Below are 16672 nucleotides of genomic sequence, written 5' to 3' on the forward strand. Positions count from 1 at the left end.
ATCCATACTTTGGATGCTGGTGTACTAGTCCACCAGCATGATCAAGCTATAGTGACCAGTTTAATCAGGACTAGGCCAGCATGCCCCATAAAAACCATTAAGTGGTTCTGGTGGTTCCTTAACATTTTGTAGTGTGTCTTTGGCTTTTAATTGAGTTGGTATTACAATGGGCTCCAATGGTTAAAACTAACCTAATGGTGACCAGTGGTTCATTCTAAATGCATGGTTTCCTAATGGGATCTAAAGGTGTTATACAGGAAACTAGTGGTCTCTATTAGAACCCATTAAGCCAATTCCCATTAGAAGGCAACACCATTATGTTTAAGTCCTGATAGTTTCTATTGGTCCTTATTCAGCAGGATGGTCATTCTGGTCAGTAAATGAAATGGTTTGAGTTGTATACATTTCAACCCTTGGTTCCTATCACCACGTCGTAAAGTCTCAACAATGCACCATTACATCTCAGCGATCAAATTATGTCGTAATTTTGAAAAATCGGTGGAATTCCCCTTTAACACAAAGGCAAGTATGTTTAAGCATATTTTGTAGTTATGTACTAGTGTAGGTGGGGGCGAAGGCTATAATATACTAGGCTACTATGTCGTATGCTGTAGTAGACGAGACTACTGCCTTTCCGTGTTAGAAACCCAAGATTTATTGCATTCTTATTTGTAAATGTCTAAAATAGCCCATAAAGATGAAGCTCCACGCTCACTGTCAACTGCAGTTTTCCACTCTCACGTGCAGAAGCTGCACGCGCCTCCTTCTTGCTCGCGCTGCTGAAGCTGATACTCTCAGTGAATTCCCCGCTTCTGATCTCATTGAGGAGTTTCTCCCATGTCCTCAAAGCCCAGCGGACAAGGCGTTTTCAAAACCACAACTTCAGAGTTTAGTGTTGAAGAACAGGAGGAGGAAGGAACCCGGCAGAACATCTGGAAAACTTTTTTTTAAGCTACTTTTTTTTTTTACCTCAGACTGGGAGGAGGACTGTGGAAGGTGCTGAACAGGTAACCGTAACGCTGGTCGCTTCTAGTAAAACCGACGACATTTGCAGACGGTTTTCGACTGTTTTGAATTTATAATTCAAGATTCTCAAGTTAGCTCTGTGTTTTGCCAAAACTACAGCGGGTTTAAACTAACTAATGGAACTAATTCAGCGACCTGAATCCTCTGTGGTCTCCCGTTCCTTTAGGATGCGGTTGTTCAGCATTGTCTGCTCTCATGTTATTGTAAGTATCTCGGATTCTAATTCAAACGCGCCAACTGTGGTGTATTTTTTGAATGTAACGAGCTGTCTGTGTTTCCCAGGTTTTGATTCACTGCTGCACTGGAAAAGGTAAAGAAGCCTCTTCTCATTCTTAAAGCCAGTGGCTGCTTTTTCATGGTGGAAATGAAATGTAAACTTCATGATTTTTCTCACGCTACTTTTCTACTGACCGTACTGAAGCCCATTTTTGCCAGGTTTCTCAAAACTGTAGCACCCACAGCTAATGACCTACTATGTCTATTTGCTATCTCGCAATTACGATTTATTTTCCTGAAATTTTAACCTCGTATCTCTAAATAGTGACTGGCTTTTCCAACAATGACATTCATTAAAAAAAAAGTATTTTATTTTAAGATAATGACTCATTATTTCACTATTTCTAAGAAAATAAGGCATTAATTTGCGAAGCCAAGTGCTAATTTTGAAAAAAAAAAAAGTTTTGAGATGCTAACTCAAATTTTTAAAATATAGTGCTCCCAGATACAAGGAATATATAAACATGTCTAAAACATGTCACATGTTTATTTGAGTCCTATATACTTATATATATCTAGACTCTTTCCTTCAACATGGACAACAAATCTTTTGTATTTTCTGTTATCCTGTAAGGGCAGGGATGTAGACAGAGTTAACTAAATGTTAGTGTAACTGTAGCAAATCTTCTCGGTTTACAACCTGACAGCTCCTGCCATTACTCCAGAAAGCAGAACCCCATTGCCAAATGATGAGACTGACTATGAGTATGTGGCTGACATGCTGCAGTGGGATGTGGTCAGTAGGCTATGTAGACAGCGGTTAGGGTCCCTGGCTGTGGTGTCTAGTTCTGGGGAGAACCCTAACCTTACCAGCTACCTACAGTCCTTGAACATCTCCCAGCCTGTGTGGATTTCAACAAGGGCAGCACCTGAAATAAGTGGTGAGCTCCATAAATAATATACCGTTTTTTGTAATTGTTTGCATCAGTGAGAGATTCTGCGTGGTCATCAGTGGAATTATTAAAGATTAGGTCAGCAAAGTGAAGACAAGATGTGATCTTCTAGATGGATGGGACATACAGTATTTCGGCCCCTTTGTAGATAACAGTAAATCATACAGTGTAAGCAACCACTTAAGCAAGTCTCTTTTTTGGGTTACTTAACAACTGGACACAGTCTGAAGTAAGTGTATAAGGTGTGTTGATATAAGCATGCACTTTGCATGATGCTAATTTGTGGGGTATAAGTTTTCTTCTCTCCAGTACAAAACTATAGAAGTAGACTTTGAACACCAAACATGTCTAGGCTGATGAAAACATTTGGGGTAATATATATTTTGCCAAATTAGATATTATCCTTTTCGATAAACATAATGTCCCATCTTACTATAGTACCCTAGGGTTAAACAATGCACATCTGCTGAAATAGCACATTGAAGTACACATGTATATGTCCCTAGAGTTCAGAACAAGCCAAAGGTAAAATGTATACGATTTTTTTTTAATAATCCACCAACAAATACTCATTGTCCTATCCATTGGCCCAGGTATGTTTGACTCCGTAATCTTGGAATTTCTGGGCAGAAATGAACGCCAGTCTGCTCGGCTCCGGCACAAGTTTTCTGACATGGCTGCTGTGACTGTTTGCACTCGCCTTCGTTTCGATCCCACTTGCCATGGAGAATCCACCGTCTTCTCTTATTCCATACACTCATTCATTAATGAGTTCCAGCTCCGAGCTAATGTTACACCGAAAGCACCCATCGGGCTTGCTCTGCTGGTGCATGGTGAGCACAGCACCTATCAGTCTGCCTTTGCCAATGATGCCTCCTGGCACTCGTTGTGTGTGAGCTGGACAGGAAATGGTGGTGAGTGGGCTTTCTCAGCAGACGGTCTGGAGGTTGGGCGTGGGAGTCGTCTCTACCCTTCTGAACACATAGGAGGTGATGGCTTTTTCATTATTGGCCAAGGACAAAACACATTTGATGGATCCTTTAAAAGCGCAGAGGCGTTCTGTGGGAGCATTACCCAACTCTACATATGGGATCGGGCGTTGGAGGCCGGTGAAATCCGAACCATGGAAAAAGAGTGTAAACCCATTACATCTAGCCTGCTTTTCAGATGGAGCATCTCAGGACTGGAAAAGGATCCCTCAATACAGACGCATTGGGAGAGCTTCCAGTGTCGAGGTAAAACGTTGTTAGTAGTGGTGTTTGTGGTGGTTTTGGTCTATTCGAATTTGATTAAAATCAGGACTCCTTCTGCCTTTTGGAAATGCGTAGTGTGTAATGACTTCCAACTCTCCCAGCCCGCTCCCAACTGACATGAATGCAAGCACTCTCAGCCAAGTTGTAATTGGCAAACTCGGGCCTAAACGGTTGTAAATATTTCATCTATGCTGTAATTCAGAAACCCACCCTTCAAAACAAACGCTTTGCCGTTGACAGTACGAGCTCATGAGAAACAGACTCCTGGCTCTTATTGCTCATTTGAGCAATGTACATATGGTGTGATAAGCTATACATGCACTAGACTTGGATTAAAGGATTATGCTGCAGTCATGATTCATAGGTGGCATTTCAAATTATCCAGACCATTAAACATTAACAGGAGTGAGTCAGGTTTGAGGCATTTTAATATACACAAAGGCAAAGCTTAAGTTTTTTTTTCCCCTTCCATAATTCCATGTTATGTATATCTGTCCTCAACATCTGACTAGCCAATTCATAGTCCCTGGGTTGAACTTAAGTTTACAGTATCACAATTTTTCCTTAGAGATTTCCCAGATGCCAAATAACAATACCTGTATAACCTTCGACCCTACTAGTGGAAAATGGGGCTGGGACCATTGTGAGGCACAAAGAGGGGGAGTCTGCCAGTTTCATAAAGGTAATACATGATGCTTAGCCAGTTGTAGATCTTTGGGTAATAGAAAATAAATAAATATTGGAAAACACTGCATACAATATATCATTATGACACATCAGGAAGATTATATCATAAATACTTTGAAAAGGGAACTTGCAGGCAAGCATTAACAGTGTTGTGTGTCACTTGTTGCTGCTTTATTTCCTGCTTTGATTCCAGACACATTAGAAAACTTTCCCAAGACACAATTTTTTACACAAGTCCTCAAGGATCTACATGCCAACTCTGTGAGTGGGAGAGCTTTCACAACCTTTCAACACAGTAGCTCTGACATTCCTGAATGCACAACTTCTACCTGATCAGAGTTTATCTTATCTCATTTTAATTAACAGAGATTCTTTATTGTGAAGGCCACTAATTATATTATTATTATATTTTTCCAAAGGAGTTAGAAGAGTTTAATTCAACTTCATCTACAGATACTGAGCTGATTTGGCTGAACTCTATAGCTCGATCTGTTGTGAGGGTAATTGAGGCCAGTCCTGATCTCATCACGCCCTCTGATCTTCTGTACCTCACTCAAACCATCGAGCTGGCTGCAGCTGCTCAAGCCAACAAAACATCTGCCTCTTCTGGAGTTATCATGTCCATGGCTACCAACTACCTGAACCTAGCCAGTGGCCTCATTGATCCCATGGTGGCCAGTCAGTGGCTAGATTTAAAGCCACTAGGGGTTTGTCATCTCAGTATTCAGTCGTTTTTGGATGGAGGTAGCTGCAAAATATCAGAATAATTAATAATTTCTGTTCTTCCTCTTACATATGTGTTTGCCTGCTTTCTACAGGTTCAACTCAGACCATTCATGGTTTTAGAGAATATTGACAAATTACTTTGGGCAGTGGCAGGTACAATCTATACAGAAAGGTCAAGCTTCACAGTTTCAACAAAAAACATAGGTAAAGCTTTTTCACTTATTTATTTTGAATAGTTACTGTTGGTGACATACCCAAAGGACAGACATTTGCTAATGATGTTCAGTGACTTCCTGTAAGATTTGCTGTATGACACAATGAGCACTTAAAAAAGATAGTAACAGGTGTTTTGCATTATGCAAATCATCTATGTATATTCATTATTTTGTTTGTGGTTATTATGTAGATGTTTATATGGAGCCAAGGCGTTTATCTCAGATGAGCTGCAGCTGTGTGTACAAACCTTCAACACAGACTGCTCACTCCAGCAGCCAAGATGAAATCCTAATACCAGAGACAGAAGTCCAACGAGTCTACTCCCTTGGTGAGAAATTCTAGAAAGTTCTGACTGCTAGTTACTAAAATATTTTCCTGTTGTCTTTGGAAGTCAGTGTTTCTGAATTCTGGTCTTGAAGTTCCTCTTCCCTGCACATTTTAATCTGTTTCTCCAAAACCTTTTCTTGGGTTCTAACACATCCTGCAAGGACCAAGAACTTCAGGAAGGATTTGTTAACATGGAATTCCACAGCTTTTTAAACATTTCTGCATAATTCAATCACTGGGGTGTAAACAAAGTCAATCAGAGTAATTCGATGTGAAATGATATGTTGTAGAGAAACTGAGTGATTCAGAATTCTTTAATGTGGTGGCAATCAAGTTGTGGTTTCTACAAAGCAAATATAGCCATTTTACTGACTATTTAAAATAACCAGCAAACCTAGAAATGTCTTTTGAATTTTAATATGTGATAAAGATAATGGTAAATAGTAGTAAATCTGAAATAACAGCTATTCTTGAGGTACTGCTTTGCCTTACAGCACCATTCATGTACTTCTCTGAATATTTGTTTTAGGCCATACCCTTTTCACAAAACTATTACAAAACAATCTAACAAGCAGTTTTTGCAACTATTTTCATATAAAAGCTTTCTGTGAGGTAACTTTAAGAGATATTTTATACTCCAAATTTCTGGCTCCCCTAACCACTCATAGGAACAGTTCTGACTCTACGTTTCTTCATCAAGCCACTCAGAATGCCTTTATTTACAAATGAACCACTTAAATATGGAGATAATTTGAAAATATCAGTGGAATCTTTCACAGATTAGTTGGATCAGATATGTTAAAGAGGAAAAAAAAAATACAGTGCATTTGTGCTCCAGAACAAGGCTTGAGAACCACTGGGCTTATTCCCAATTATTCAAATGGCCTAGCAAATCACATACATTCAAACATTAGACTGATTCCTTCTGTAGGTTTGGACCTTACTCATAATAATATTCATTCTACCCGAACAAAACAGCTAATGGTTTTCACTTTGTGTAATTATGCTAAAAAGGATCTGGATTTTTGAGTACAGATAGAGACTGTGTGGGAAGATTTACAAATAGTTTAAAAAGTGAACTCTTGTGCTTTTTTAATTCTTGAAATGTAACTTCAAAAGTGGATTGCTGCCACTTTGTTGATGACCACTCTTGAATCTTCATTGGTAGGACACAAGGATGTGATGTTTATCCATGCCTACTATGGCAATCTGCAGGAGATGCTTTCCAAAACTGATTTCAAAGCTACAAGGTACCAACAGACACATGAGCTTTACATTGTGATGAGAACTTTAATAAAGTTTGTGAACCACAACCTGTTGTGCTTTGTTCTTCAGTCTTTTTATTGAATATTGTAAAATGGGTATTTGTATTAAAAATGCTTTTTTCTTTTTCTTTTTACAGTATGTTGCATATTGTTATACGTCAAAGTGTAATGACAGCACATTTATTGAAGCTGTTTTGGTTTTCTTTCCAGCGCACCTTTTCATCGCCTGGCTACAGCAATCATATCGGCTTCAGTACGAGATGTGTCCAGGGCAGAGAATATTCCAGTATCTGTCCAGTACACTCTATCCACTGCCAAGATGGTAAGGACTAGACTCTTTTTCTAATGTTTCAAAAAAATTAAGTTTGTTTTACGTAAGACTAAATGCTGAAGTCTGTTTTCTTTTGCATGAGCTATGTTTACGAGATAAGCTAATATGTAAAATATGATTTTACCTTTTTTTTTGAAGACCTTTTACAAAACCATTTTTATACTTGAATTAATAATCATATCCTTTAGCATGTACTGCAGTGTATTATTGTAATATTATTGTAAACCTAAGAGATGTGCGTTATAAGTTCCATTGCCAGTGTTCTGAACTGTTGTACTTAAAGATCACAGCAGAGATGTATTTGTTTTGTATTATCCAAAACAGCCTGTGTTTGTCAGTGAAACAGGCCTTAAGATGAAGCATACTTCAGTCCTAGAGGAATCATCAGTCCTGGAAGTGTAGTAACTGTACCAAAGTCTGCTTATTATGTTACTGGCAACACCCATTTTTTCAATTCACTGTAAGAAATGTAAAAAAATAGCTTAGAACTTTTACAGCCTAAAACAGTAGGCTTGACATTCCCAATGATGTCACCGATTCCCAAATTTCAAAATGATGAAAACAGTCTAAAAATAAGGGAGTGGGTGAACGTTCCTCTCAGACATTCAGTGGTGAAGCAATTTATAGGTCTAGATTTTCAGTGCTTACAAGAAATAGAGCATGAAAATTGCTTTAAAGTTCTTAAAAAGAACTAATAGTGATACTGATTTAGAATGTTTGACAAATAAATATTAAATATATTAAAAATAAGCTTATTTAAGTACATATATAGAAAATATGCATCACTGAGTTCAAAGCAGCCCTAACCATTAAAACGTAGTATGAAATAAAAAAAACACCACAGAATACCTGTGTTTTGTGCTTTAGTAACTTTTGCATTGGCTGAAACAGAGCTTTTATTTGTTGTAATTTTTATAACTCATTGTTGTCTCTGGTTTGCACTAAAAAGGAGTTGTATGAGAGCAAACATCTGTTTTCATTATAGGTGGAGTATTCCAAGTTTGTCACGCCTGTTTGCATGTTCTGGAATGTCAGTATGATGTAAGTAAAATGGCGTACAAAGTGTCCCCAAAACAGTAACTGAAAGTGGTAAATGAAAATATTTGGGTTTTTTTTTTTCATCTTAGAGCTAGTCATACAAGTCATTGGTCAGACAAAGGCTGTAGAGTGTTGCATTCTGGACCAGATGGCACCTCTTGCTTCTGCAATCACACCACCAACTTTGCTATCCTTATGAATTTCAGGGATATTAGGGTAAGTTACTGAAAATATATGGGGCATATCAGTGTTTTAAAAATATAAATTAAATGACTATTCCTATTGTGAGTAGATTCAAATAATAGTACAGGTTCTACAGCGTCTAAACTGATGTTAATGCATTCACTCTGTTTTTAAATCCATGATCATTTGGGGCAGTCATGGGCTGGAGGTTAGGGACCTGGCCCTGTGACCGGAAGGTTGCCGGTTTGATCCCCAGTGCTGACAGTCCATGACTGAGGTGTCCTTGAGCAAGACACCTAACCCTCAATTGCTCCCTGGGTGCTGTGGATAGGGCTGCCCACTGCTCTGGGCAAGTGTGCTCACTGCCCTCTAGTGTGTGTGTGTGTGTGTGTGTGTGTGTGTGTGTGTGTGTGTGTGTGTGTATTCACTTGTGTGTATGTGGTGTTTCATGGATGGGTTAAATGCAGAGGTGGAATTTCCCCATTTGTGGGATTATAAAAAGTATCACTTAATTAAGAACACAACGTTGTCAGACATATCAGATACATGTGTATTGTTCTCTATTGCACAAGAAAATACCTAGCACCATTTTTCCCCTTGACTTTACTTATGTATGTCTGAAACTCTTTTTTGATGTTATTATAGTTTTGTCCAGCAGAGGTCCCTGTTAGCTTGCAAAAGGAAAAGAGAGACAACTAGGAGAGAGCACTGTTGAACACCAGTTTCTTTCCCAGTACTTATGACTGAATTTTTATAAGGGAAAGCTGATCAGTATAATAGGAACGTATAGTCATATATTTGTTGTGTAGACAGTTGTATTACTTGCAGTTCAGCTTTCTTTAACCAAAATAAGAACATTGATCACATCTAATACACTCAGGGCATGTAGCTTGATAATGAATATCCTATCTAGTTTTGCATTGCAAGGCGCTTGATCTAGATACACTTAATGGAGAGACAGAGTCAGTGGAGAAAGACAGAGAGAGAATTCAGGGACTGTTTGTTTTGACGGGCTTTTAACCTCTGTCTCTGCAGTGGAGTCTGGAGGAAGAGATCATTTTGACCAAGCTGACGTTTATCGGGTCGGGAGCCTCGCTCTGCGCACTAGTGGTGACCTTGATGCTGTTTACCGTGCTGGAGTAAGTGGTTTCCAGGGATACACTGCCACAGCAACAGCACCCTGGTGAATGTGTGTTATTGTGTATGTGTGTGTGTGTGTGTGTGTGTGTGTGTGTGTGTGTGTGTGTGTGTGTGTGTTTGTGTCTTTATGTGGATCTTATATGGAGTAACTTCTGAGTTTAATGACATGGAAACGTAGGATATGAAGATTTGCTTTAAGTTCAGCTCGACGGTTACCTTCAGTTACTACAAATGTAATCCTTATAATGTCAGTGCATTATAACTGTAAGAGACAGAAGTGTTATTCCCCCATTACTGGCTGCTGTTGCGCATCATGCAGTTGTGACTGTAAGCTATCAGACCCTCATCCACTGGTCAATAGAACTCGTTTTTGAGGCAGGAGAAGTATTGAACATTGCTAATCTGGTAATTAGTGCTTTGAGCCTAAATAGACTCACAGTGCTCAGACCTGAGGTTTTATGGTAACATTACAGTGGAGTTAATTAAACACAGAGATCACATGGGGACAGACTAATCAGTGTAGTGGCTTGCTGATTTCATTAAGAGATTTATGGCCTGTTTGCACCTAATCAGCCAATGCACCCCTGGCTTTCTATAGGACACTGAGAACTAGAGGGATATTTAAATAATGGTACTTAAATGCCTTTAAAATAAATAAAAACAATTGGTAAATCTGTTCTGCATTTGTCATATGGCAATTCAAAATGAATATGAAATTTATTACACTTATTTTCAGAACATTCCAGAAAGTATCTTTCTAATTTTTAATATATTCATTTTAAATATATATTTAACATTGTCATTTTTAATATATTTTCTAAATATATTGTCTGAGACGTTTCAAGATATAGATTTTTATTCCCTGTATCTGCACAGCATTCCAAAATCAGACCGGACATCCATCCACAAGAATCTTTTCATTTCCCTGACCTTAGCCCAAGTGGTCCTTCTCTGCAGTGGCTCTGCAATTCATAATACGGTATGGGAGGCTTATACTGACCAATATTGCTAATGTTAAAATTACACAGTTAAGTGAGTTTATTAGTATGAGCTAGAAAGAAGTATAATCATTTAAAAGTAAAACCCTTCAAATGCACAGGTGAAAAGCACTCTCATGTTGCACAGCTTCAGCTTTTGAGTGTTTTACTTTAAGAACCACATTGTATCAGAAACAAAAACCTGTGTGTATGATTAAGTAAATAATTTCGAATTAAATATTAATAACTACATAAAGCCCAAGAAAGCAGCCTTGCTGGGTATTCGCTTTGCTGCTGTATTTGGTGTGATGGATAAGTTGGCATTTGACGGTTATGTGGTTGTTTGACCTTTTGACCTCAGAGCACTTATCCTTTGACCTGTACCCTTAGGTGGCCTGCACCCTGGTGGCAGCTCTACTCCATCTGTTCTTCATGGCAGCATTTAGCTGGATGCTCGTGGAGGGGCTGCTGCTGTGGAGCAAAGTGGTGACTGTTAACTTGAGCGAGGATCGCCACATGAAATACTACTACTTGATTGGCTGGGGTAATAGGACAGTTAAGGTCTTTTATACCCTCAGTTACTGCTATAAGTGCTATACATTAATGTGTGTTAAACATAAAATGTAAATTAGGGCTGTGACTAGAAATGATAGGAGCAATTGAGTCATCTATCCCTTGAGGAATCATAGTTTTTTTAAACAAGAAAAATTAACTGAACAAATCCAGCAAAACCTTTAACAAATTTCACAAGAGAAAAAAGCCAAACAGGAAATCCTTCAAAAAGAGTTCATTAAAAAAGGGTGGGAGAATTTGATTTGTGCATCGTCATCATGCTCATTTGATCACTGCTGTTTTGTTAAAGTGGTAAATTCTTATAGAGGTTCAACTGAGTAATCATGAGAGCCCTGGAATAAAAATGCTGTCCTCTCTGTGTCATGTAGCAATGTGTGTAGCCCAAGTTAGTTTATGTAGTTTATTTCTTTACGAACTATTTGACCAGCAGTAAACCAGCTAAACTGGTAAAACAGTCTTTGTGCTACTTTAAATTCTAAACAATGGACACTAAAGCATTTAGTACAAAGTATTTATACCAGCGCAGTGTACAATAAATGTAGCCTTCTGCATGATATGCATGTTATCACCTAATTGCAATGGCTTTGTCCCAACAGGTCTGCCTGTTCTGATAGTTACCATTACTCTGGCCTCGGCTTCAGGAAAATACTCTGCAGATGGCCACTGCTGGCTCAGTGTACAGAATGGAGTCATATGGGGCTTTTCTGGCCCCGTCCTCTTCATCATAATGGTAAGTCTCTTTCTCATGATGCACTCTTTGCTTTCTTTTTGCGCTCTCCACTCTTCAAATAGAGATTTGAGGCCATCTCAATTTGAACTACTCAAAATGTAGTTCAACATGTTGGTCAAAATTATTATGCATTGTGCTGCATCACAATTTCAGTGTAGTTTTCCTCTGTTGTTAAACATTGGTCCAATCACTGTTCCCTACATATGCATCATTTTTGTGTAAATGAAAAGTGTTTGCTGGTGTCCTGCAGGTGAATATCATGGTGCTGACCCGTGTGGTAGTCATCACGATCTCCACAGCCAAAAGAAGATCTCTGATGTTGGCAGCTAACGCTAGCCCAGTGGAGCAGGTGTCTGAACAGATAAGGTGAAGTTTCTTTCTTTTCTTGCTCCCCTTCTCTTTAGTAGTCAACTAAACTGAGAGGCTATTTTATTCTATGTAGACATTGAATACATATATTTGCCATATTGCTAATATCTGACTAAATTGTCACTTAAGATTATGCATGTGTTATTTTTCAAAAAGTACACAGTATAAATAAGAAAGTTCAGTTTGACAATAAGAGCAAATGTAGGCTATGGCTTTCATTATACATGCTGTTGGAATACTGTGTTCTCTAATTGTGTTGCTTAATCAGTTGCATCTACAATAGAGCTGTATGTTTAACAGAAATATCAATAGAGATTTTATTCTAGAGTTAAAAGCAGTTTAGTGTGGAAATTGCCATAGTGTTTGACTAAGCAGTAAATCTTTCATTTAAATGGTACATCTTTCACGATCAACTCTGATCGCTTTCGCTCCTTCTCTAATTTTCAGTCACCACACGGAGGCGCCATTTCATAACTGTCTGTTTATGGCAACTCAGCAGATGCTTATTATATGGATGAACTGATCCTGATGCTTTTGGGTTTCTTTTGAAATGATCCTCACAGTTTCTTTGCATTTTGACAGCAGTGAAAACTACATGAATACTGTCTTTATTTTTTGTGGCCTGTTAATTGAGTATTTGACTGCACCTTTGGGAGGTCTAGCAAACATGTAAACTCCTCTACCATTACTGAGTTAAAATTGGATTTTACCAACAGACCCACATACTGTCACCCCTGTTGGCTTATAAATATTCTAGCTTCCTCTTGAAATTACAAACCACCATATTGCAAATTAAGCTGCCACAGTCAACCAGAATTTTTTTGAAGTCAAAGTGAATTTTCAGAATCTGAAGTGCTGTTGACACAATTAGACCTCCTGTATGAAAGATTTTAGTGCAGATCTCAATAAGTCTGTGTGAGTGAGCATCAATGCAAGCGTTGAAAGTTGGTGGCCAAACACGGCGCGTTGGCTGGGGAAAATCAAACACTCGCTTCCTCTGCCTGGCGAGACTGACTTTGCTCACAGCTGGTTCACTTTAGCGGTCACCTGAACTGGAAGGTAATTTTATACTAAACAGAATTAAAAGTGATTTAGTGTGGAAATTGTCACAATGTGAGACTAAGCAGTAGCGCTTGTTGTGCTTGGAAGGACACCCAGAGTTGCCAAGCTGCCTGATGGGCTGAGATTGGCAAGAATGACCAAAGAGAGTCTAATGAAACATTAGAAGTCCATTCTTGTGTGAGTATGTCAGGTATCCTCCATGCGTTGGTGCTTAAAGATCTTCTATGTTTCACAGGGCGGCAGTAAAAGCGGTGCTGGTTTTGCTGCCAATTCTAGGCCTGACTTGGCTATGTGGAGTTTTGGTACCTTTCTCCATCATTATGGCCTACATCTTCATCCTCCTCAACTCACTGCAGGTATGCTTTATCCCCTCCCCACTCAGTGTTTTTGCTGTTTCTCAAACTTCCTGTCAACTCACCCACGGTCAGTTGTTCAGGTATGATTTAAATTTGTTCCCAGAAGTGTGAATAAGAGAACAGAACGAATATGCTTGTGTTGTATCTGATGATGGTGTGTTAAGGGAGTAAACATCATAGTGTACATTAGTGTATATAGTCTTATTATTATTATTTTATTTCAGATAAATAGAAAAATATGAGAATTTACAGTGAAGCTAGTTAATAGTTTATTGATTCAGTTCTACTCTAATACAGTGCTTTTTTCAGAAATTAAAACTTGTCTTATTGCACATAATTGTATTAAATATACATATCGCATGATCCACAGTGGTATACATACTTCTTGGCATGTGCAGCTTAATCATACCTTTTTATTTGGAGAATATAATAGGAACAGGGAGAGTTGCAAAGTTTTGTAAACACTGTGTTTAGAAGTCTTGCATTAGTTTTCATTATAGTCTTTCATAATATTTTTATTTTATTCATAAATAATGCAATTAGAAATAGAGTATTGTTTTGTTTGCTATTTTACAAAATAGATTTTTTGTCTGCTAATATGTGAATTATTTTTTTGTTCACATAGATTTTTGTGTTTATGTATTGATTCATTAGATTTTATTAAGTGCAGCAAATCTGTTTATAGGTTCTTACAGCACAGATGTAGTTAAAGAATTTATTCTTTATTTATTTCTAATTTGATTTGAGGCCTAAATGTTAGAAAATAATTTCTGTATAAGCAAATAGCTTCTTTAATCCTTTGTTTTTCATAAAAAACTATTTATTTCACTTTATTATAATTCTCATTGTTACACATCTGTATTCTTAACTATAATTGAGATTATATACCATATGCCATTCTGCTTTAATAAGTAAGCACACAATGCAGTACAAAAGCACAAAGAATCATACATAGCTTAAGGTTTTATTGTAGAAATGTGTGGTCTATGGATGTATTTTTTCTGATGTGTTTAACATTATTACTACATATATTCGCTATATTGTCTGACTAAATTGACAATGAAGATTATGCATGTGTTGTTTTTCTCAGAAAGTACACAGTGTAAATAAGAATGTTCAGTTTAACAATAACAACAAAACTAGGCTATAGCTTTCCTTATGCATGCTGTCGGAATACTGTTTGGCTATTTGTGTTGCTTAATCAGTTGCATCTACAATAGAGCTGTATATTTAACAGGAAAATCAATAGAGATTTAGCCCAAGTCAGTTCATTAAACATCACACTATAAATAGTTCAGTCTCACTCACATCTAATTAAAAAATATTTCACCACAGTGGTAATTAATGCAGATGGTAGTTGAAGTCATAGTTTTGCTGGATTGCTTCTGAATCTGAGTATACAAGAAGATGCTTTGTGCTTGTTTGTATGTTTAGACCACAGGAAGTAAACACAGAAATGATGCTGTCTCTCAAGGGTCTAAATGTCCCCTATTTTGATGAGGTGTCTTGGTCGCTTTTGAAGTTTGTGTTGAAGAAGTGCGTTAAGTACATTATAGCTTTGACTGCATAGACTGTTCACAGGGATCTTGCCTTTGACTCTAAAGCAATTGTTTTGTAGATGTTTATTTGTAACGTAGATGACCACTGGGGGTCAGTAAGGCCAGTTACAGGCAGGGCTGTACTTCTTAGTTTGTGGGCACTAAATCTGTAATAGAAAGACCATAATTACTAGCATTACTACAGCTGTAACTGAGTAACGGTAATCAGTACATTTCATGGTGTGTTTATTTGATATCCATTCATTCTTAGAATAGCCTTGAATGCTTGGCAGTAGCATCATCTGGATCCATTGCACTAGCTGGCTAGCATCACAGCATTATTCAGATAAAAAGCTGATTTGCTGTCACTTGGCACTCGAGTGCAAATGACATACTTCAGAATACACTAAACGTCAACTCTAACACTGGATTTGTCACAATATAGCCACTGGGAGGCAAGCATTGTAGCTCAGTGGAGGCCAATACACAGAGGTGCTAAGAGCAGGCAGTTTTTTGCTGTCAGCAAATGCAGTTTTTGTCCAAACTTCTTACCATGAAATCCGTAATGAAATTATAATGTGTCCATATGTCTTTTTGAGAACAGTTGTAATAGAGATCTCTATTGGAGGAATCTGTTTTAAAAGTGCCCGTTTTAAAATGTGGTTAGTCACTTCGAGTATCAGTGCATTCTTGCACTGTGCCAGCCTTTTTCTTTCGTAAATGAGGAAAAATAAATCCTCATGGGTTCAATTCCCAGTTGATTTATATGTTTTCCAGAAAAATTCCAAGCTTTTGATTTCCCTATGACATCTCAATTATGCAGGTTGATTATTCTGTGAGGGCTATAAGACATGGAAGTAGAACAGCAGCTATAAATGAACTCTCACAGAATTCAAACCATGTATTAAAATTATTTTTTAATCTTTTTCTTTAAGCTTTTAGTAGTTGAGCAAATAAGTTTTGAATCCATGTGTTAGGGATTTGCATTGTCCATTCTTGCAAACCATATTCTAAAGATGTTTGATGGTGTATAATTCCAAGAATTCAAATAATGAATAAAGAATTCATATTGCTTCAGCACTCGTACAAAAACGAAGCTTGTAGTGCATGCCACGCAGGCTTTGAGTGAAAGATACTTATGCTTTGCTTTTTGTGTGTGGAGTGTGTATTCTTAATTGTCTGTATGTTTCTTTCTAAGTATTGCCCTTGAAATATGAAGGCAGAATAGCCATCTGTAATGTGGAGTACACGTAAAAACCTGGTGGTCATTTATGAAATTCCTGTTGTGATTTTTTCCCCTCCATGTTTCATTGTATTTTCAATAGGCAGCAAAACAACATAAAACTTAAGCTAGAGGGGTTTATTGTTAAATCAATAAAACGGATAATGTTGACAAGCCCTTTTCATTGCTCACACCTTCCGCTGGTAGCTTGACAAAACTGTTCTAGTAGTTTGTCCTTTTTTGTTGCTTTTTTGAGGCTTTTATATATTTTTTTTCCTCTAATAATTTCATATTGGTAAAAAAACTTTCCTTAGTTTAGTGTGTAAGATGTGTTGTGTTTATTGTGTTAATGTGTATAGGCTTTTGTGTGGTGTTGCAATCTCATAGCATAATTTCAGTGCTGTAAATACTTTCAAAAAGTACAGTATAGAATTTTAGTGTGATTCAACCATATTATTACCTATTGGAAGACTGCTAATATAAT

General features: G+C 37.6%; 1 protein-coding gene across 2 annotated transcripts in view; it reads left to right on the forward strand.

Annotated features, from left to right (window-relative positions):
• The first annotated feature begins 821 nt into the window (after positions 1 to 821).
• Positions 822 to 16672, forward strand: part of LOC108430132 (adhesion G-protein coupled receptor D2) — a 69901-nt gene continuing 54050 nt past the window's right edge. Inside the window, exons 1-20 of one of the 2 annotated variants that reach the window (XM_017702393.2) lie at positions 822 to 1007; positions 1193 to 1229; positions 1309 to 1336; positions 1950 to 2183; positions 2789 to 3430; positions 4017 to 4130; positions 4329 to 4396; positions 4555 to 4842; positions 4954 to 5065; positions 5268 to 5405; positions 6573 to 6654; positions 6880 to 6991; positions 7986 to 8041; positions 8128 to 8254; positions 9257 to 9360; positions 10238 to 10340; positions 10729 to 10882; positions 11508 to 11641; positions 11892 to 12007; positions 13308 to 13428. In XM_017702393.2, coding sequence (XP_017557882.1) covers positions 1194 to 1229; positions 1309 to 1336; positions 1950 to 2183; positions 2789 to 3430; positions 4017 to 4130; positions 4329 to 4396; positions 4555 to 4842; positions 4954 to 5065; positions 5268 to 5405; positions 6573 to 6654; positions 6880 to 6991; positions 7986 to 8041; positions 8128 to 8254; positions 9257 to 9360; positions 10238 to 10340; positions 10729 to 10882; positions 11508 to 11641; positions 11892 to 12007; positions 13308 to 13428 — 2769 coding nt within the window. In that variant the 5' untranslated portion in view covers positions 822 to 1007; position 1193. The remainder of the gene's footprint in view (positions 1008 to 1192; positions 1230 to 1308; positions 1337 to 1949; positions 2184 to 2788; positions 3431 to 4016; positions 4131 to 4328; positions 4397 to 4554; positions 4843 to 4953; positions 5066 to 5267; positions 5406 to 6572; positions 6655 to 6879; positions 6992 to 7985; positions 8042 to 8127; positions 8255 to 9256; positions 9361 to 10237; positions 10341 to 10728; positions 10883 to 11507; positions 11642 to 11891; positions 12008 to 13307; positions 13429 to 16672) is intronic. The other variant, XM_017702394.2, reaches the window with a different exon arrangement.

The sequence above is a fragment of the Pygocentrus nattereri genome, chromosome 15 (assembly GCF_015220715.1).
Source record: "Pygocentrus nattereri isolate fPygNat1 chromosome 15, fPygNat1.pri, whole genome shotgun sequence".
NCBI lineage: Eukaryota > Metazoa > Chordata > Actinopteri > Characiformes > Serrasalmidae > Pygocentrus > Pygocentrus nattereri.